Source organism: Theropithecus gelada, chromosome 5 (genome assembly GCF_003255815.1).
Source record: "Theropithecus gelada isolate Dixy chromosome 5, Tgel_1.0, whole genome shotgun sequence".
In the NCBI taxonomy this organism is placed as follows: Eukaryota; Metazoa; Chordata; class Mammalia; order Primates; family Cercopithecidae; genus Theropithecus; species Theropithecus gelada.
In genome coordinates, this window is record NC_037672.1 from 67,937,892 (window position 1) to 67,959,149 (window position 21,258).

Sequence of the window (21,258 nt, forward strand, 5' to 3'; positions counted from 1 at the left end):
GTGACCTCTGTCATCTTCACTGGTCATTACACACTAATTATAATACATTAATATGCTAAAAGACATCTTACCAGCCCCCTGACAGTTTACAAATGCCATGGCAACATCAGGAAGTTACCCTATATGGTCTAAAAAGGAAAGGAACCCTCAGTTCTAGGAAATTGCCCACCCCTTTCCTAGAAAACTCATGAATAATCCACCCCTTCATATAATCAAGAAATAACCACAAAAATAGCCAACCAGCAGCTCAGGCTGCTGCTTTGCCTATGGAATAGCCATTCTTTATTGCTTTACTTTCTTAATAAACATGCTTTCACTTAAAAAAACAATTAAATTCTTGTAGTTATCTTAACAAGGGATCTCATTTGTTTGCTCTTGCTAAATAATCTTTTATATAATTGTTGACAACTTAATGAAATTGTAAATAAAATGGTGGCTAAAATATTTTGTTTTTCAAAACTCAAGTAGTTTGTGTCATAACAGAAGCATAAAAAGTGAGTGGCTGAATACTTAACCTGTGGAAGCTTCTAGTTGAACTTTGGACTCAAAGTTCTAACCTTCAGATAGAAGTAACTAGCACTAAGTTTAATGTTGTTTCAATCCTTTATAGCAATATACCAAATGTAATGCTTTTAAGATTTAACTGCATTAGTCTGCATCCTTCCTAGTGGAATTTTGACGGGACCTCATAGAGCGTTTGCCCTCTGGGGAACTCTGTATTCAGTGCTGCCCCAGGATGACAGCAGCATGCCAGGTTTTCAGGACAGCCACACAATTGTCATGTCAAAAGAAGAAAGACCTCAGTAATCTAAAAGAAACCATACTCCCAACCTGAAAAGGAAGGACAATGGTGCATGCATGAGGTATCTACTTGTCTCTGATTCAGGACTCATTCAGGAATTCTTAACCCTGGGTAACTGCCTCTAGCACAGGCAAGAAGGTGAGGCTGGCAGCCTCAGTAATTGAGATCAAGTTCTGTCCCAAGTAGCTGGGTAAATAAGGGAACAACCTTTAAGTAGCAAGAAACAACCTCTGTGAGCTTTTCTCACAGCTAAAAAGGTTAAAACAATAATCTCTTAATAATTCCAAGGTTGTGAGTTAATTATAAATGAGATGAGAAAGAAGAATATTTGTAAACTATATATAAGTAAAAAATGCAATCCATTCGAGAAGCTCCATAAATGGTAGTCTTCACTCCCTAACCCCAAGTTAGAGGACACTGGAAAATGTTTACAAGTGGCACCCAAGGGTTCAATAAAACCACTCCTTAAACCTAGACAAAGTCCTCACCCTCTAACATTGGAGCTTGCTGTACTGGCTACTTAGCTCTTGCTAATATAGAACAGGGAACATGAAAAGAATAAAAGAGATGCTTTTATTTACATAGTGGTTAAAGACAAGTTTCAAAGGATCAGATTGACTTTGGAGTAAATTCCAGCTCTGTCACTGTGATCTTGGGCAAGTTTCTTTACTTCACTCAACCTCATTTCCCCTTCTATAGGATGAGGATAACAACGGAATGAGCCTTCTGAAGTGTTGCAGGGATTAAATGTTATGGAGGCTTTGGAAACATGGTCCTAAGACCAACTCCATGGACATTGTCTGGGTCTCCATCTTAGATCAAGTAGATATGAAAATTGTGTTTTTCACACCAAATTGCCGAGAAGTTGCAAGTACCAGGCAGTCTCCTGTAGAATGTGTTATGGCAGGAAGTAGGACACAAGCCAGTTTGAGGTGGTGGTCACAGGGTGAAGGAAGTAGGGGAATAATACTACATGATACATCACAGTTTTGAGAGGCCGTCAGCAGGAAACAGCAATGACCACAGTGACTGAAGTTTCCTGACCAATGTGTTACCGGAAAAAAGTCCAGATCCAGACCCAACAGAGGGTTTTTGGACCTCACACAAGAGTTCAGAGCAAGCCCACAGTGCAAAACCAAAGCAAGTTTATTAAGAAACAAAATATAGTCACATCTATGTAATCTTATTGCTTAAATGCCAAACCTCCATCAGCAATTTTAGAGATGGAACCTTCAGTGTTTTTGTTCCCAATGTTTCACAAGCAAACGGATGTAAATCAGGAGACATATAGGGGAACAGAAAGTCAAAATCTCTTAAGACCAATTAAATGAAATTTCCTGAAAATGACAGTGAAGCAGAGATAGTGACCAAAAAATTGATTCATGTAGCAAAGAGGCAAGGCAGATAAATACACACAGCATAGCAGCTAACATCCCCTGGCGCCAAACCTCTTCTTAGCCAAGAGGAACTTTGCTGAGAGGGCCCTCTAACCCCATAAATCTTAGGAAGGACTCTAACCTTCCAAAGTTGGGCCTGGAACCCAGGTTCGGTCAAGTGTCCTTGCCTTTTATTAAAAGGGGCCTTTAACTCTCTCTGTCAGGGGAGACTCTAACTCCCCTAAGTTGGGCCTCTAACCCAATCCCATCCTTTACCCGGGTACCCAACCACTTAACCAAAGTCAGCTAATTGGTACTTCAGTTTATTTCCTTTGGGTTGGGGGTCTCCTCAGTATTTTCCTTTCATGGTTGCCAGAAAGATGTTACCAGAAAGGGGTCCCAGTTTAGACCTTAAATGAGGGTTCTTGGATCTCAAGCAGAAAGAATTCAGGGTGAGTCAACAGTGCAAAGCGAAAGTAAGTTTGTTAAGAAAGTAAAGTGGTGAAAGAACAGCTACTCCATAGACAAAGTAGGACGTTCCTGAAAGTAAGAGGAGGAACGTGTTCACCCTAGGTACGATGCTTGTTTATGTATAAGATAAAAAAAGATCAAGAGGAGACGTGTTCTGCTACAAGAGTTTGTGACGAAGGTTTAATTTTTTTAATTACTACGTTTTGCAAGAATTGATATTAGTATCTTTAAAGCAAAATTAGGAATGCTTCTGTTCTCTAGATATTGGGATATCAGGAAGCTCCTAAGCCTGGGTCTGTTTAGTACATGTTATCAATCTGTTCCCTTAACTGTAAACTTCTAGAGGCTAGGAATACCTAACTTTCTGGGAATGCAGCCCAGCAAGTCCCAGTCTTACATTTTCTTAGCCCTCACTTAAGATGGAGTCACTCTAGTTTGAATGCCTCTGACATATTTCCCCACTTCCTTTACAAGAAGACCCTTAACCCTAAGGGTGGCAGATAGACAAAGATTAGTCTTTTGTAACTTCCTTAGGCTGAACAGGGACGATGATATTCCTGCCTAACTGTTAGAATCTCTTGTATTCAAGTTAGAGAGGAACTCAGTCAGAAAGCATTGGTATGGTGAAGGTTCATAAATGAGTCCCAGCAAAAGGAGAAATCCGGAAAATCAATGTGTCCAACTTAAGAAAGCATTGAGTAAGCTAGTCTTGCTTTCCCACGCAAAGAGTACAATTGCAAAATATTCCACAACAGTAAAGCAAAATAAGTAAAATCATCCTAAGTAAACTAAACAGGAAGGCTTCCAAGAACTGGGTAGTGGTTGGAACCAAGTTGATATAGGGTCAACTGACAGTGCATCAGTGGCAGAGATATGAGTGTCTAGAGTTTTCATAGCCCTAGTAATATTATGTGAATAGTCTGATACACACACACACCATTCGTTTTTTATTTGTTTGTTTGAGACGGAGTTTCACTCTTCTTGCCCAAGCTGGAATGCAATGGCGTGATCTTGACTCACCACAAACTCTGCCTTCTGGGTTCAAGCAAGTTTCCTGCCTCAGCTTCCCGAGTAGCTGGGATTACAGGCATGTGCTATCGTGCCTGGCTAATTTTGTATTTTTAGTAGAGATGGGGTTTCTCCATGTTGGTCAGGCTGGCCTCAAACTCCCGACCTCAAGTGATCCGCCTACCATGGCCTCCCAAAGTACTGGGATTACAGGCATGAGCCACCACACCCAGTCCAAAATTCGGTTTTGATCAAAGCACAAGTTCCCCCAGGACTGCTGTTAAAATGTTCAAAGTCGCATGGTTTTGTAAGGCCACCTGCCTAATCTGAGAAGTTTCCTCAGTTAGGAGGGTAAGGACATGGCGTGTATTATTGAAAGCTGCAGCCATGTGCTTGGCTAAGGCTTTAACTTGTAACTTGGTATTGATTATGGCTGTCTGTGGGGAAAACCTAGCCAGCAGGTAGAACCACCAAGAAGCCTGTTTTTGTTGCCGTATAGTGAGCATTTACAGTTTCCCAGTTAGACGGGAGAGAGTCCAATTTGGTGAGGATAAGTCCCAGGAGATAAGGACAACTCCATGTACACCTTCAAGTCCAATTATAAAGTAAATACAACCAGTCGTGAGTTCCATAAGCATGTAACCATCCCCAAGGGGAAGGGTGGGCATCGATATTTTGCAAACTGTGTTGCCATCCTACCCACATTTGGTCTGTTGAAAGAAGGGTCTGATTACATTGTTGAGGTGGCAACCATCCCATATCATGGGTTTCAGTCAGGTGGTGACTATTATTGCACCTTTCAAAACATAGAGGTGTTTTGCCTGATACCTGTGCTTGAACAACTGTCATTCACCCAAGTCTATTGTGTACAGTATAACCTAAAGTCAAGGTGCCGTTTCACTGTTTCCTAATTAGATGAAAAAGGTGCCTTCTTGTCTCTCCATAAGAGAGGAAGGGGCTAAGGCCTGTGTGGCTATGGTACATGAGAAAAGAGGGATGATATGTGTAATGCTCAGTTTCCCAATAATAATAAAATCCCCATAAACTTAGGTTTGCTGGTTGAATATGCCAGGGCAACCTGAAAGTGAAGGAAAATGACAATTCTCTACATACCCAACAGTTTGTTGGATTATGTAGAGAGGCTACAGTCTGCCCACTTAGCAAAGAAGTTACTCTTTGTGTGATTCCAGCTTATACCCAAAACTAGAATGCCAATCCATATCTTTATGTTACCCATCCCTTTTGTTTCTGAACAGGAGCTAGAGGTCATGGGTTGGTCCACAGGAATAAGTGGGATCAGTCTTTTTTGTTCTGTGGGACCTTATAAGAGACAGGTTTCATTCGAGATAAGTGAACCCAGCTGTTCATTCCTAGAAGTTTAACTGCAGTTGGGGTACTAAGGAGAACTTGATAGGATCTCTTTCATTTTGGAGGAAAGTTGATCTGCTGGGGATCCTTCCTTCCAAGTTTTTAATAGGACCCAGTCTCCTGGCTGGGTTGTAACAATATTATCTTTCCCTAGTAGGGGAAGGGAGTCTTTGATTTCTATATTCAAGGAGCACCTTTGCATTTGTCCTAAGTTGATTACAAAATGTTGTAGTTGAAAGTATCTATGTCTAACAGGAAGTCTGTAGTTAAGAAAGGCTTTCCATACGTCATTTCAACAGTGTCGCACTATAGATTTCTCTTGAGAACAGCTTGAACCCATAACAAGGCTACAGGCAATATAGATAGTCAGATTTCTGATGTTTCCTGGCATAGTACTTTTTAGAGTTTGATTAGCTCTTTCTACTTTTCCTGAACACTGTGGCATCCATACTAAATGAAGGAGGTACTTACTTCCTAGGGCCGAAGATATGTTTTGGGTAATTGTCACTGTGAAAGATAAGCCATTATTGTTTTGCAAGCTCTTAGGCAGCCTAAATCTAGGAACTATTGCCTTTCATAGGAGGTTAGAAATCTTGTATTTTCAGATCAGGTAAGAAAAGCCTCAGTCCAACCAGTAAAGGACTGATGAATACTAATAAATATTTAAACCCTTCGCATAGGGACATCTGAGCATAATCTACTAGTCAATCTTCACTGGTATACGTTCCACTATGCTGAACAGGCCTTACTAAAGGAGAAGGAAAAGACTGGTTATTTGGATTATTCCGGGCACAGAGTTCACGGGACTGAGTTACCTGCTTTACTGTTCTAAGTAAGTAAGCCTTTTCCTATAAAAAGATGAGACATTGGCTGGGCACAGTGGTTCATGCCTGTAATCCTAGCACTTTGGGAGAGCGAGGCACATGGATCACCTGAGGTCAGGAGTTTGAGACCAGCCTGACCAACACAGAGAAACCCTGTCTCTACTAAAAACACAAAATTAGCCAGATGTGGTGGCGCATGCCTGTAATCCCAGCTACTCGGGAGGCTGAGGGAGGAGAATAACTTGAACCCGGGAGGTGAAGGTTGTGGTGAGCCAAGATTGTGCCATTGCACTACAGCCTGGGCAACAAGAGTGAAACTCTGTCCAAAAAAAAAAAAAAAAAGAGAGAGAAAGACAGACCTTAATTGAAACAAGGAATCTCGTCCCAAATGAATAGAGTCATGCAAATGCTTAACTATTTTCCACTGATTAGCACCTGGCATCAATAATTTGTTGTCATTGATAAGTCATCCAGAAGGATCTTGAATTAAACCCTGACCTTAGCCCATTCTTATTCCTCTTTAGTATAGCTTGGTTCTGTCATTACCAGGACAGAGGGCACTAACATGCCTACAAGTCCAACTGGCTGCTTTAATGCAGCTGCCTTAGCTCCTGCATCTGCAAAGGAGTTTCCTTTAGCTACACTAGAGTCTCCTTTTTGATGCCCTCTGCAGTGGATTATAGCTACTTCCTTGGTCAGCAAAACAGCATCTAATAGATTTAAAATGTTAAGTGATGTTTCTTAGGGGAACCCCTAGCAGTTAGGAGTCTCCATTCCTTCCACGAGCATGAAGCACCAGAACGGCATACATAGAAACAGTACAAATATTAATTATTAAGTCATTTCCCAAATGCAGGGCTATTAATATGAGCTATTAATAATTGCAGGGCTATTAGCAAGAGCTATTAATTCTGCCTTTTGAGCTGAGGTAGAAGTTGGTGAGGCCTGAGACTTAATTACTTTGTGTTGATTGACAACGGCATATCCAGCTTTTCTGTGTCCCTCGAGCACAAAGCTACTTCCATCTATAGAACATTCTACTTCAGGATTATCTAGGGGCTCATCCTTTAAATCCGACCAGCAAGAATAAACTTGCTCCATTACTTGTATACAAGAATGATATAGGGTGCCGGTGGGTTCAGGCAGAGAGGTAGCTGGATTTAAAGTCTGGCATATCTTAAGGGTTACGTGAGGAATGTTTAGCAACAAAGCCTGATATTTAAATAAGTATTTCCTTTCATCTACTGTTGTCCTTTAGCTTCTAGGACTCCTTGTACTTGGTGTGGGGTTAAAATCTCCAGATGTTGTCCTAAAGCCATTTTATTGACTTCGTCTCCTAAAAGAGCAGTTGCTGCAACTGCCCTGAGGCATTCAGGTCATCCTGAAATGACATGGTCTAATTGTTTTAAAAAAAATATATCACTGGTTCTCAGATATCTCCCAGTTTCTGGATAAGGACACCCAGGGTGGTTCCTTGTTTCTTAGCCACTTAAAGGAAAAATGGCTTATCAAGATTAGGGATCCCTAGGACTGGAGCTGATCCCAATTTTTCCTTGAAAGCATTAAAAACTTGTTTACAATTGTTATTCCATTCTAAAGAATCTACATTCACTCCTTTCAGGGCATCATATAAAGACTTGACCATACACTCCAATCCTGACACCCCTAGAAAAGCCCGCAGCTGCTTTCTACTTTGGGGTTGTGGAATGCCCAAGATAGCTTCTTTTTGTTCTGGTACTATTGCCTGGGTGCCAGGGGTTAGGAAATATCCTAAGTATTTAGCCTCTTGAGTTGAAATCTGGGCCCTATGTTGTAAGACCCTATCCCCATTAGCTCACAGAAAATTTAGCAACTTAAAGGTATTTTCGTCCAAGCTTCCTTCGGTTGGGCTAGCAACCAACACATCATGCACATATTGGATAATGATGCCCTTATTTAAGTGTAACATCCTTAATTCTCTAGACAATGCATTTCCAAACAGATAAGGGCTGCCCCTAAATACCTGCGGAAGAACTGTCCAAGTTTATTGATAAATCAAATGACTGTCAGGATCAGTCCATTCAAAAGCGAAGATGAATTGTGAATCAGGGAGTACTGCAATGCAAAACAAACAAACAAACAAAGACATCTTTAAGATCTAAGACTGTAAACTAATTGGCATCTCTAGGGATGGGACCCAGGCTAACAGCATATAGGGATTGGCACTATAGGATGTATGGGAATGACAGCCTCATTGAAAGCTCGAAGTTCTTGACCAAATCTATAGTATCCGTTTGGTTTTTTAACTGGTAAGATTGGTGTATTACAAGGAGAATCACAGAGGTTTAACAACCCAAATTGCAAAAACTTAGCTATTAATGGCTGGATTCACAGACTGCTAACTGCTATACTAAGAAATTATGGGAGGTTATGTGAGAAATGCATGACATCACCACTGATTTAAGGAGTTTATAGTTGACTTGAGGAAGACAAAGGCAAAATTAAGGAACAATTAAACTCCGCCTCATGAGGTAGTTATTACAAGTACACTAGATGTTCAAAGAGCAAAGGTGGAAGCAATACCCTACAAATGACTTTGCCACAATAAGCCTTTTCAAAGAAGAAAGGACTTTGAATCTACCTGGAAGACAGTGAGGGATTTAGAAAGCAGAGGACGGTTTCAGGTGGGATAACTTGGAAGCCTCTAGGACCCTTGATATTACTGCAATCTCAAACACAGGAGTGGAAGGATTGAGGATCTCAACAGCTTAAAATATGGTTGTTGGGAAACACAATAAAATGGTTAGCCAGACTGTAGCAAGCCGCTGGGGGTTATTTGCCAGCAACTGTGAAGAAAGTGGTTTGTAATCTGGAAACCATTAAAAATTACTGGGGCAGATTCTCTGGTGCTTGACTGCCAGTGCTGGATTTTCTACTACTTAACTCATACTCTACTTACTTTGCCTAGCTGCAAAATGGGAAGAAAATTTCTCTTCTCTAAGAATCAATGTGACACTCAAGCAATAATGAACATGAAAGTGTTTCAGAAGGCAAAAATCATTTATACTGTATTAGTTTATATTACATTATACTGTGGTATAATGACCAAAATAAGATTGCTTTAGACAGATAGTTAAGCCTTCAGGCTATCAGGATGCTGATATCATTGGATGAATTGTTCTATTTTAGTTGGGAACAAAAATAACAGAGTTCTTTTCTACCACATGGATACAGTGCAAGTAAGAAAAATGGCTTTTGTTTAAACTGGTGATAAAGAAGCAACTACTGTTAAAGTGCTGTGTCTTCAGTGGTTCTTGGTGCTGTCATACTCAACCTCAGAGGACCTTTGGACCATTCACGTTAGTACAAAGCCAATATCCAAGATGCTTATATAGGAGCCAGACATGGGCAGTGGGCCAGAGTGATTTCCGTGGGAAGCCAGTTTAAGTGACACATTGCTTCCTGATTAGGTTGGGCAACCCAACAGCCCACTTCTAGTGGGGACTTTCTATCACCTGCTGGTCAGCTAAACAAGTATTGTTTTTGTTCTTGTGTTCCATAAACAAGCTACAGTGAATTGATTCAGAGTGCAACCAGGTGAGATATATACATTTATAAGACCGTCAGGAGGAACTGGCAATCTTGTCTCATGATCCATCTCAGATTTCACCATTTGATGCCAAAAGCAAATTCATATGTTCACTTATGTTTAAAATAGTTTAATTAGAACTAATCCAAACACACACACAAACACACACACACACACAGTTTAAAAGTCAATACCTATGTAATCAAACTGTTTTTTTTTTTAAGCAAAGTCTTATATTATGGTTTATTCCCTGTGGTTAAGTTGAATTTAATTGCCCAAGATTTTTTGAAGTCTTATCACTTCACCAAGGCTTAACTTTTGTCTTTAGATACACTCTAATCTCTAAAATGTCAATAGACTAAATCTGCAGGCTGTTTTCTACCGATCACCACTCCCCCAAAAAATGAAGAATTCCATTTGCCGAGTCAGGTATGATGCTGATGATGTCAGGAAGCTGTGAGGACTTCTCATGTAGTTTCCCACAGAGTAAGGCCCATACCACCCAACCTTACTCAGCCAGTGAATTTCTGAAGTTTCCTTCCAGAATAAAAGTTGTAAAGGTCTATGACACCTCTTTCTTGCTCACCAGTGGAGGTGATGGATGGAGGAGTTAATAAAATTCCCGGAATCACAGGAGACAAGGGAACGAGTTATGTTTCATGACTTGTTTCTCATTGCAAACATGTTTACTGATTACCTTTGCTCTGCCATGAGGGCAAGGGTTTTGAGAACCAGCCAGAAGAGGATCTAGTTCAATTTCCGTGAAAGAAAGCCAATGTGTCATTCAATACAATAGCCATTCCTGCATGGAGTGAGACAGTGGAAGACCCTTAATCCTTCAGTGCTTTAACTGCTCCACAGATAGCAGAAGGAGAGAGGGAGACGAAGCTGGAAGTTACTTCACCCTTCAATTTCAAGCAGCAGTGCAGGGCTCACTGGGGACTAGAGTAGGCCTGTGGGAACAGCCTTGATCACCAGCAATCACGAAACTCGAGAGATCCAGAAGCCTGTGGGGGGCATTACCCACCCCCCCATGAAGTTGTTTGAGGGAAAACAGACTGGGTGCTGTTGTGCTGCCAAATTGATGCAAACCCATACAAGAAGCTTTCACAAGAGCCCCTCAAACTCATCAGCCTCCTACAGCATCTCCAAATGGTGTCAAATACACACCTGGGGGTGGGTCCAGAGCTGGGGCAAGCCTGGGATCCCTGGCAAGCTTTAGCCTGTGCTCACCATGCTACACCTCACCCCCAAGAAGACCAAAACCTCTTCCAATTCAATAGCATAGCAACTGCCAACAGCAAGGTATCTTCCATGGCAATTTGCTGGGTGATTTTGGAAGATTTTTGTTTAACCACCTGGACACACATATACTTGCTATACTACAAGTACAGAATTCTCAGTAAGCAGACTTACTCACCAAAGAAGGTGATCTGTGGGGGAGTCAACAAAATTCAGTGGTGGTCCTTTCAGGCCACTGACTTCAAGTGGCAAGAGACAAGGGTCTCTTGTTATGTTATCTTGGCTTCCAAACCTGGCTGAAGTCCAGAGAATCATAAAGTCATTCAAGAAAGCTAGAATGACCTTCTTGCAAGGAAGACAGGAAGGACTTTCAGTTTAGAGCAATTCAAACATGCATAACATTTCCTAGATTAATAGTAATAATAATTAGAAAGGATTGACTTTGAGAAATTTTTCTCAAATCAAGGCTCCTGCTACTTTGGTTCCACCTTTTCTCTCTAGAAGGAGAGGAGCAGCATCTCCCAGAGTGCTGCCTGCCTCAGAAACTCCGGCATCCCTAGCCCCCTCAGGCCCAGGACTTGAGGTCCCGCTGTATCACTGCTGCCTTCTGGCTGGAGCCACAGCTCCCTCCACCGAGGAGCAGGTGGAGAATGTCCCTCTAGGTAGAGGTGCCCGCAGCTCCTCCAGGACACCCTCCCCACTGTCACTCCCCCTCCCCCAACCTCTTCTTTCCACACTGCCCCCTGAATTCAGGGAATTTCCCAAGCATCCCAAAGCTTGAGTTTCCTGTCAGTGGGTAGAGATGAATGTAGATAAAAGGAGTGCAAAAGGCACTAGGAAGCCTCAGTGCTCCGGATCCTCCAATCTCTGCTCCTCCACTCAGTTCAGGAACTCTGGATCGCTCACAGCGATCTCTTGACCACTATGAGCCTCCTGTCCAGTCGCCCGGCCCGTGTCCCGGGTCCTTCGGGCTCCTTGTGCGCGCTGCTCGCGCTGCTGCTGCTGCTGACGCCCCCAGGGCCCCTCAGCCCAGGTGAGAGCGCCTGGCACGCGGGGCGCACTGGGGCACAGTGGTGCATCCCAGCCTCTGCGGGGCAGCTGCCTTCCAGGGAACTCACCAAGCAACTTGCCCTATAAAGGTGTCTCTCTTTCTTCCCCAGCTGGTCCTGTCGCTGCTGCGTTGAGAGAGCTGCGTTGCAGTTGTTTACAGACCACGCAGGGAGTTCAACCCGAAAGGATCAGTAATCTGCAGGTGTTCGCTATAGGCCCGCAGTGCTCCCAGGTGGAAGTGGTGTAAGTTCTGTGCTGCTCTGTCTACCGTGACCTTGGCAAGAGGGAAGTTCCCCAGCCTGGGTCTTCAACCTTGCTATCTCATGAGTGTATCTTCCTTTTCTTTCCTTCAGAGCCTCCCTGAAGAACGGGACGGAAGTTTGTCTCGATCCACAAGCCCCTTTTCTAAAGAAAGTCATCCAGAAAATTTTGGACGGGTACTTATCACTTTGATCTTTGTGGTTTTTAAATCTCATCTAGCGAGACCATAGACTTCACAAGGTCTTTACTCTCTGTACTATTTAAGTAACACTTTTCACGCTTAGTATTAAAAGGTTGTTAAATTGGGAACATTTTTCTGGACTGTCCTGGGAAAAACTTTATTACCAATCTTACATGTAATTACTTGAGCAAATACACACAGCTTGTCGCTAGTTATGCTTTGTGTTTCCCCATTGCTTGTATTGATTTTGTATACTCCTTTTTTACCAAGCATTATAAACGCTGAGTGTTGACACCAGGGTGCAGTAGAAAGGAGTGCGAAAAATGATTAAACTAATATAACCTTTTTCTCAACAGTGAAAACAAGGACAACTGATGAAGAGAAATGAGTAGGCGTGGAAGCGTTTCCCAGTCTTCAGCAGAGCAGTTTTCTGGAGGTCTCTGGACCCAGGGAAGACAAGAAGGAAGGATTTTGTTGTTGTTTGTTTATTTGTTTTTCCAGTAGTTAGCTTTCTTCCTGGATTCCTCACTTTGAAGAGTGTGAGGAAAACCTATGTTTGCCCCTTAAGCTTTCAGCTCAGCTAATGAAGTGTTTAGCATAGTACCTCTGCTATTTGCTGTTATTTTATCTGCTATGCTATTGAAGTTTTTGGCAACTGACTATAATGTGAGCCAAGAATCACTGGTTGTGTCTTGAATTGTGTCTTGAAATTGAAGGTGTCTTGAATCGAAGTGTCTTGAATTGAAAGGTACTATTATATCTCCAAGAAATATTCCTTAAGGTATTAACTGAGAAGGCTGTGGATTTAATATGGAAATGTTTCATAAGAATTCTGTCGATGGAGATACACTATTATCTTCACGTTTTTAAGAAATAGGAAATATTTTAATGTTTCTTGTCAGAGAATTTCCTTACTCTTGATCGTGGGATACTATTTAATTATTTTGCTTTAGAAAGCTGAGTGTATCGCACCTTATCTATGTAGAATCTATTTCCTTATTCAGAATTTCTAAAAGTTTCAGTTCTATGGGGGCTAATATTGTCCTATAATTTTAGACATTTTTTATCTTCTTAGTATAGCAAACTGCCATTATTTACTTTTAAACTTTGATTTTACATACTATTTATTAACAATTTGATTAGGAGTACTATAATTCTGTTAACTAAATATATATTTTAGATAGATGAAGAAGCGAGAAAACAGGCACATTCCTGACTGCTACTTTACATTGAAATGTATTCTTTCAGTTTTTAAAGTAAAGGCAAACTTAACAATGACTTGTACGCTGAAAGTTTTGGAAACTTATTCAAACATTTGAATATAAATTTACCATTTAGTTTTTAAAATACATAGCGACATCCTCGAGATCCTAGCATTTCTCCTTGTACAGGGGACCAGAGAGGGCTTGGAATGTTGGAAAAGAAAGCAAGGAGAAGTCGTCCAAGGGATGTCCATTTTTTATCCCTCTGCATGGGCTAGATTTTCCAAAATCATAATTTGCAGAAGGCCAGCATTTATGGTGGAATACAAAATTATATATAAGGTGGCCACACTGGGGCACAGTCCATACCCACTCACAGCTTTGGCCCCTTTCACAGAGAAGAACTCGGGTTAGAGGATTGCAGAAGACCAACAGGGAGGGCAGGGAAGATGCCGGTTGGGTTTTTAGGACAGTTCATTTCACTGGGATTTTGAAGCATTTCTCTCTGAATGCAAAGCCTGCTCTAGTCCTGGTGGGACATACTGGGGGTGGGGGTAGGGGAAGATGCAGTAATGAAACCAGTTAGTCAATATAGTCTTAATATCCTTGACAATGCTATAAAGTTTCTTTTTATAAATATTTCTGTTTAAGCTATTTCACCTTTGTTTGGAAATCTTTCCCTTTTAAGGAGAAAATGTGACCCTTGTGAAAAAGCTTGAAGGAAAGTTCCTCCCTTTTTTTCTTTAAACGTTTAAATGACAAATCTAGGTAATTAATGGTTGTGAATTTCTATTTTTGCTTTGTTTTTAATGAACATTTGTCTTTCGGAATAGCATTGTGTGATAACACTTAAATGGCAAAAATAAAACATGTGCAATTAACAAAGCTACTGCAAGAAAAATAAAACATTTCTTGGTAAAAAGCATTTGTATTTATATATTATATACTTATATATAATATATACTTATTATATATTTAGCATTGCTAAGATTTTTAGATGTCTGTTGTGTATCTTTTAAAGGTTTTGACCATTTTGTTATGATGAATTACATATGTATTACATTCACTATATTAAAATTGTACTTTTTTATTATGTGTCTCATTGGTTCATAGTCTTTATTTTGTCCTTTGAATAAGCATTAAAACATTTGTAAACTTCACTTATATTGTTTCTCCTTCCTATACTGTAACAATACATTTTACTTATCTTTAGTTCTATATAATTTCAAACACTAACTCTGCTCCTCTGTGCCTGGCAGAGAAGGCCGTCGTTCCCCAACACCATTGCTTTGGTTCAACCTTTCTCCAAGCTCAGTTCCCTTCCAGTTATTCCTTCACAGCCTCAATGGCCTCTGGGGTTTTTGGAAAACAAAGATTTCCTTCTCTAAATTCTTCCCTATCTAAATTGTTTCCTAGAAATAAAATAGAGGTTTCTAAGTATGACAGATGATGTTCTTTCTGTCTCAACCCACTCTTGATCAGCGCTTCAACTTCCCTTGTCCCTCAAATTCACTATAGTCCAGTGTTTGGTTCCCTAACTGGGCATGTTCTTTCCTAGGCCCATGACTTTGCATTTGCTAGGGCCACTACCTGCATATAAGAGGAGGCTTACTCATCCTTAAGAACTCAGTTCAAGTAATACCTCCTTTGTGTTTTCCTTGGCAGAGCTCATGGCTTCCAACTTGATGTTCCCATAACATCTCATTATCTGAATTACAACAAAAATACTGCATTGCTCTTACTTATTTATAGGTTTCTTCATTCACTCTAGCTCTTCCAGAGCATTAACCATATTATATCTACCACTGCATCCCCAGTGTATCATTAATGCAGGACTTAATGAATTAACAAGTTATCTTGATCTTCAGGCTGTCAGATACTGTTCTAAATTCAGTAACCTGGCTCACAATAGGTGTTTTTTTGTTGTTGTTGTTTGTTTGTTTGTTTTTTGAGACTGAGTCTTGCTCTGCTGCCTAGGCTGGAGGTCAATGGCATGACCTCAGCTCACTGCAACTTCTACCTCCCAGGTTCAGGTGACTCTCCCACCTCAGTCTCCTGAGTATGTGGGAGTACAAGCACCTACCAGCATGTCTGGCTAATTTTTGTAGACAGGATTTCACCATGTTGGCCAGGGTGATCTTGAAATCCTGACCTCAGGTCATCGGCCCACCTCAGCCTCCAAAGTGCTGGGATCACAGACATGAGTCACCGTGCTTGGTTTTAATTAAATTATAACTTGTTTACCCTCTTTTCTCCTTGTCTAGCAGTAGTCCAACAAGGGATTTGGCATGCACAATCCTCTCAATCTATAATACCTCCCCTCACTTTTACCAGGGTAACTACCATCCTTCCTTCTGGAATAGCTTGCCTTTTACTTTCTTGAGGAAACTTCTCCAATCCTTACTCCTACCTTTGAGGAGTCCCCTTTTATACCCTCTCCTAGCACTCTGTACTTTAACTTCATAAAGTTTTCTCACCAAAGTTACTGTAGAGTTTATTGAGTCTATGTGTTTATTGTCATCTGTTTAGGGTCTCTCTATTTTAGCTTCATGTAAGCTTCATGAGAGCAGTGACAATGCTTATCAACTTCATCTCAGTTCCTAGGACAGTACCTAGCACATACAAGATATTCAAAAATCAAGTGATCTAGGCTAAACAAGTCCCCTTGTCACTCTAAAAGTAAAAGAGCAATTTCATTTACATACATATTCTTACGTATTTTAACTTAACATTTCCCTATCTAAATGACAAATGAGGCTGTCTCATCCCAACCCTGATCAGTACTTCAAATTCCCTTGTCCCTCCAATTTACTATATAGATACCTAACAATGGGTATTTATATGAAATTGCTCTTTTATGAAACACAAGAAAAGGAAAGAAAGAAGATTAATCGTATTACTATGTATGTACATACATTCACACTGCAGTTGGATTATATTATACATGTTTATACAGGCATGTACTTGTATAAATTTGAATATGCTATGAGTCTTTTTTTCTTTTTTTTTTTCTGAGACAAGAGTCTCGCTCTGTTGCCTAGGCTGGAGTGCAGTGGCATGATCTCGGCTCACTGCAACCTCCGCTTCCCGGATTCAAGCAATTCTCTTGCCTCAGCCTCCAGAGTAGCAGGGACTACTGGCACGCGCCACCGCGCCCAGCTAATTTTTTTGTATTTTTAGTAGAGACAGTGTTTCACCACGTTGGCCAGGATGGTCTTCATCTCTTGACCTCATGATCCGCCCGCCTCGGCTTCCCAAAGTTCTATTAGCTATTAATGGTTGGATTCCTCTTTGTGCCTCTGGCTTTAAGAGGTATTGTCTCCTCCAGGGGTACAGGACATCAAGTTTAAGTTGGATACAGATGGAGGGAACATTTAACACTTTGCCTGTGATCTCAGTGTCCCATACTATAGGATTGACTTGGGAAGTAGATAAGTTTTCCATTGTCTTTCCTCCCTTATCACAGGAAAGCAGAAGGAGCAAACCGTCATCTGCCTTGTGATTTCCAAGACATACCACTGTTTGCAGCTGAGCCATCAAACTCCTTCCCAACAAGGGAGTGGGGCATTCAGACATGAAAAGGAAGGTATGTGAGGAAACTAAAGTCTCTGAAGAGCAGCTTAAAAGGTGGGTAAAATGGCATGTATGAAGTTGTTTATCTACCCCTGTGACCATACAGTTTTGGGGTGACGGAAGCCCATTGTAATGGGTCAAAACCAAGTAAGCAAGTCCATGTCCAAATGGAAGTTAATATTCTTCTTCTTTTTCTTTCTTTCTTTTTCTTTTTCTTTTTCTTTTTCTTTTTTTTTTTTTTTTTTTGAGACCGAGTCTCACTCTGTCCCCCAGGCTGGAGTGCAGTGGTGCAATCTCGGCTCACTGAAACCTCCGCTTCCCACGTTCAAGTGATTCTCCTGCCTCAGCCTCCTGAATAGCTGGAATTACAGTCACCTGCCACCATACCTGGCTAATTTTTGTGTTTTTAGTAGTTTCACCATGTTGGCCAGGCTGGTCTTGAACTCCTGACCTCAGGTGATCCACCCACCTCGGCCTCCCAGCGGGCTGGAATTACAGGCATGAGCCACCTCACCCAACCCAAAAGTTAATATTCCTACCTGCCACCTCAAAGGTTACCTATGGCTCCTCTGGAGATATGTTCCATTGTCCAATGGGAGATGTGGCAGAAGGTCTGGTGGGCTTGCCTGGGTATTTCAGCCATCATTGGTTCAGATGCCAATGGCTCCCTTTGGAGTACTGGGCATTTCCTCTTCCAATATCCAGTTTTTTTGTTTTTTTTTTTTTTTTTACAATATACACACTGATTTATGCCCAAGGCATGGTGACTTGGATGCCCAGTTTTATGTGTTCCACCTTTTCGCTTCCCTTGTTTAGGCTAAGAACCAGGAGGGCAATCCCATGTGGGAGGTGAGCTTAAGGCTGCAGCCAAGAGCTGCACCTTTTGGGACGTCCTTTTTGCTCTTTCTGCTTCCTATGTTCTGCCCCTGTTATTAAAAACTAAAAATGCCATATTCAAAAGCCTGGGGAGAGACTTCTTCAGCACCACAAGCAAGGAGGGATATGATAGGCCGCCAGTGGCTATAACTCCCTTAGAAGAAAGGAAATTAACTTTTGATACCCATGCATTGGTTCAGGACTTGGAAACTCATGGATTTGACAAAACACAAGCAGAAACTACAGTATCAGCACTAACTACTTTATCAAATGTCAGCCTGGATACTACCAATAAAAAGATGGTCACTCAAGCTCCACAGGAAATAACAGTACAAGAGGCAATGGCTCATTTGGGCTCTATCAGGAAAGAAATGGGCATCCTAGAGAAAAGTGAATTCACAAATCTGAGAGCAGAGAATGAGAAAATGAAAACTGAATTAGACCAAGTTAAGCAACAACTAATACATGAAACCAGTTGAATCAGAGCCGAAAATAAACTGGATATCAACCTAGAAAGGAGCAGAGTAACAGATATGTTTACAGATCAAGAAAAGCAACTTAAGGAAGCAACTACAGAATTTACAAAAACGGATACCCAAACCAAAAACATTATTTCAGTGACCAGTAATAAAACTGATACAGAAATTGCTTCCTTAAAAACACTGGTGGAGTCTAACAAACTTGAGACAATTCGTTATCTTGCAGTCTCAATATTTAATTGCCTGGCAGTAGCATTGAGATTTTAGAGATTCTGGAAGTAGTATTAATACTCTTACTGCTGTGGCTATTGGCTTCTTAGAACACCAAACCAGGAGAGATTGATTTGGAACATTGTCTGTTGCAGCAAAAATTTACCATACAAGATTATTCGAAGTATATAAGGACTAAAAGAGGAAATGTTTCAGAATGACAAGAGACATTTTGTCTTTATTGTGTGTGTGTGAGTGTGTGTGTGTGTCTTTTTTATATTGAAAAGCTGTAATTTAAACCTGGTTTATTTGATATAGAAGAGCATTTTGTCCTTTTGATAGTTCATAAAATTGAACCAGGGTTTTCTTGTGTTTGCTTGATCTATTTTATAAATCATACAGGATCTTGTTGGTATTGGCTGAATATTTGAAAACTATTCCCTAGCCTACATACTTATTACTGAATTAACTTCCCTGATAACCATTGTATAATTACATTTTTCTATAAAATAAAAGGTTTTTACAACCACAGAAATGACAACAGCAACAACAACAAAAGGTGATTCATAGGAGTCTGGGGACCCATAGCTGCATTTTGTAGTTTCATACGGATATGAAGATCAGATTGGATTATAAAATGTACTCCCAAAGGGGTTTGTCCTTTTTTTTGAGTCAGAATTTGTGTTAGTACATTTCCTAATTGCCTCAACTAAACATCCGTGAAGCAAAACCGATTCTTATCTTTACCCGTAGAAACTTCCTTAATCTTTTCATAGTTAATAGGCTTTTCATCCACTTCTTCACCCCTTCTAACGAACAAAGAACCATATGAGTGCCCTCCCCAAGTCCTCACTGCCCCTTTGATGATAGTTGCATTTCAGATCTTGATCTGGAACATCTGTATCTCCTGCCTGATATATTTTATGGTTAGGGCTATGAGCCAGTATCTCATCTGTGTGGGTCCCAGCTGTCCCCAAAATGCAATGTTTCTCTCCCACTGTACAACACAGAGACAACCAACATGCAGATTCTGCCAAGTCAAACTATAGGTCAGAGTTAATTTCTCAAACTCATCTATGAATTTTCCTGGATCTTCAGAGAAATGAGGAAACTTTTCTTTACGTAGAGCCAAATCAGACATAGAAAAGGGGACATGTACTCTTACAGTGCCTTCTTCCCCATTTGCCACCTCTCTTAGTGGACAAACATTTCCCTTTGGAGGTTGATAAGAGGCTCCGCTACAAGTAGTACCCACAGGGCTAGGTTCCTCAGGGAGTGCTGGGAATAGAGTGGGACTAGATGGGTAAGGAGGAAGGGACAAAGGGGTCTCAGCAGAACTTTCAGGTGGACAGAAGGGAGAATGGGCTGACATACCTGAACCTTCCTAGCTGAGAGAAGGAGGTTCTGCTCCACCCAAAAGTGTCTGCTGGACTGTGGGGGCTTGGATCAAGGGATTGTCTAGTGTATCTAGTTCTTTTTCTTCCTTTCCTTTCATCAAACATGCACATGCCTGTTGCAGGGTTTTATCTTGACTGAGCAGCAAAAATGCTTAACACGTGGTATTTCATCCCATGTTTCATCCCACTTACAAAACAAACCAAGTGGAAGTGTAATCGAATATTATACTTATATTATATTATTATAGTATACAATATATTATAATATTAAGTACTATATATTTAATTATATACTATAATATTAAAGGCTGTACTTCCAATAGGAGACAATTTCTTTTGTTTTTCCAAATAATACTGAGGCCAAACAGTATTACACATAAACACCAATTTCACCAATTTTCTCCATTATTCCCATTTATTTTAAACTGATCTCAGTGTGGAAGGATACATCCTAGTGATAAGTCCTTTGGGATCAATGTTGTGGTTCCCACGAAGGAGGCAGGCGATGTTGAAAGAAAAGTTCCAAACTGGTGAGATTGTATTGCCACTGGCCAAGTTCCACTAAAAAGGAAAGGAGGCGTTTTTAAGGTCAGCAACATTCATGTAGCTGAAAACTGAATTCTCTTATCCACACTAGCCAAATAATATACATGAACTGAGCCATGACTCTTAGATAAACCACAACATAGAATCCAATGAAAGAAATGTCAAATAAGGCAAAGGAAATGAAGGGGAGTTAGGTGGAAATGGCCAGAGCAAGCAGGCTCTGGGCAATAGTTGCACTGTGGATTGGACAAGCAAAGCTGATTTGCCCGAATTTTGAAAAGATAAGAAATGTTTTTAGTGTACAAACCAAACAAAACAGCAAGGAGAAAGGTCCCCTGATTTCTATCCTAGTGCTTCTCAATCACGCCTAGTGATTGCAACAAAACATAACCACACCTATGTAATCTTATTGCTTAAATACCAAATCTTCATCAGCAATTTTAGAGGAAGTTAAAATCTCTAAGATCAGTTAAATGAACTCTCCTGAAAATGACAGTGAAACAGAGACAGTGCCCAAAAAATGGATTCATGCAGCAAAGAGGACAAGGCAGATAAATACAGACACCATAGCAGTTAACATCCCCAGAGGCCAAACCTATTCTTAGCCAAGAGGAACTTTACTGAGAGGGTCCTCTAACCCCACAAATCTTAAGACGGGCTCTAACCTCCAAAGTTGGGCCAGGAACCCAGGTTCGGTCAAGGGTCCTTGCCTTTTATTAAGAGGAACCTTTAATCCTCTCTGTCAGGAGAGACTCTAACTCCCCTAAGTTGGGCCTCTAACCCAATCCCATCCTTTACCCTGGAACGCCAATGCATACCCAGAA

General features: G+C 40.9%; 1 protein-coding gene and 1 pseudogene across 1 annotated transcript; both read left to right on the plus strand.

The window, feature by feature from the left end:
• The first annotated feature begins 11,583 nt into the window (after positions 1–11,583).
• Positions 11,584–12,526, plus strand: LOC112624312 (C-X-C motif chemokine 5-like). The gene is made up of 4 exons (XM_025384817.1): positions 11,584–11,692; positions 11,820–11,952; positions 12,063–12,146; positions 12,508–12,526. Exons 1-4 carry the CDS (start codon positions 11,584–11,586, stop codon positions 12,524–12,526), a joined length of 345 nt encoding a protein of 114 aa, XP_025240602.1.
• A 5,462-nt stretch (positions 12,527–17,988) lies between these two features.
• Positions 17,989–18,563, plus strand: LOC112624933 (annotated as a pseudogene).
• The last annotated feature ends 2,695 nt before the right edge of the window (positions 18,564–21,258 follow it).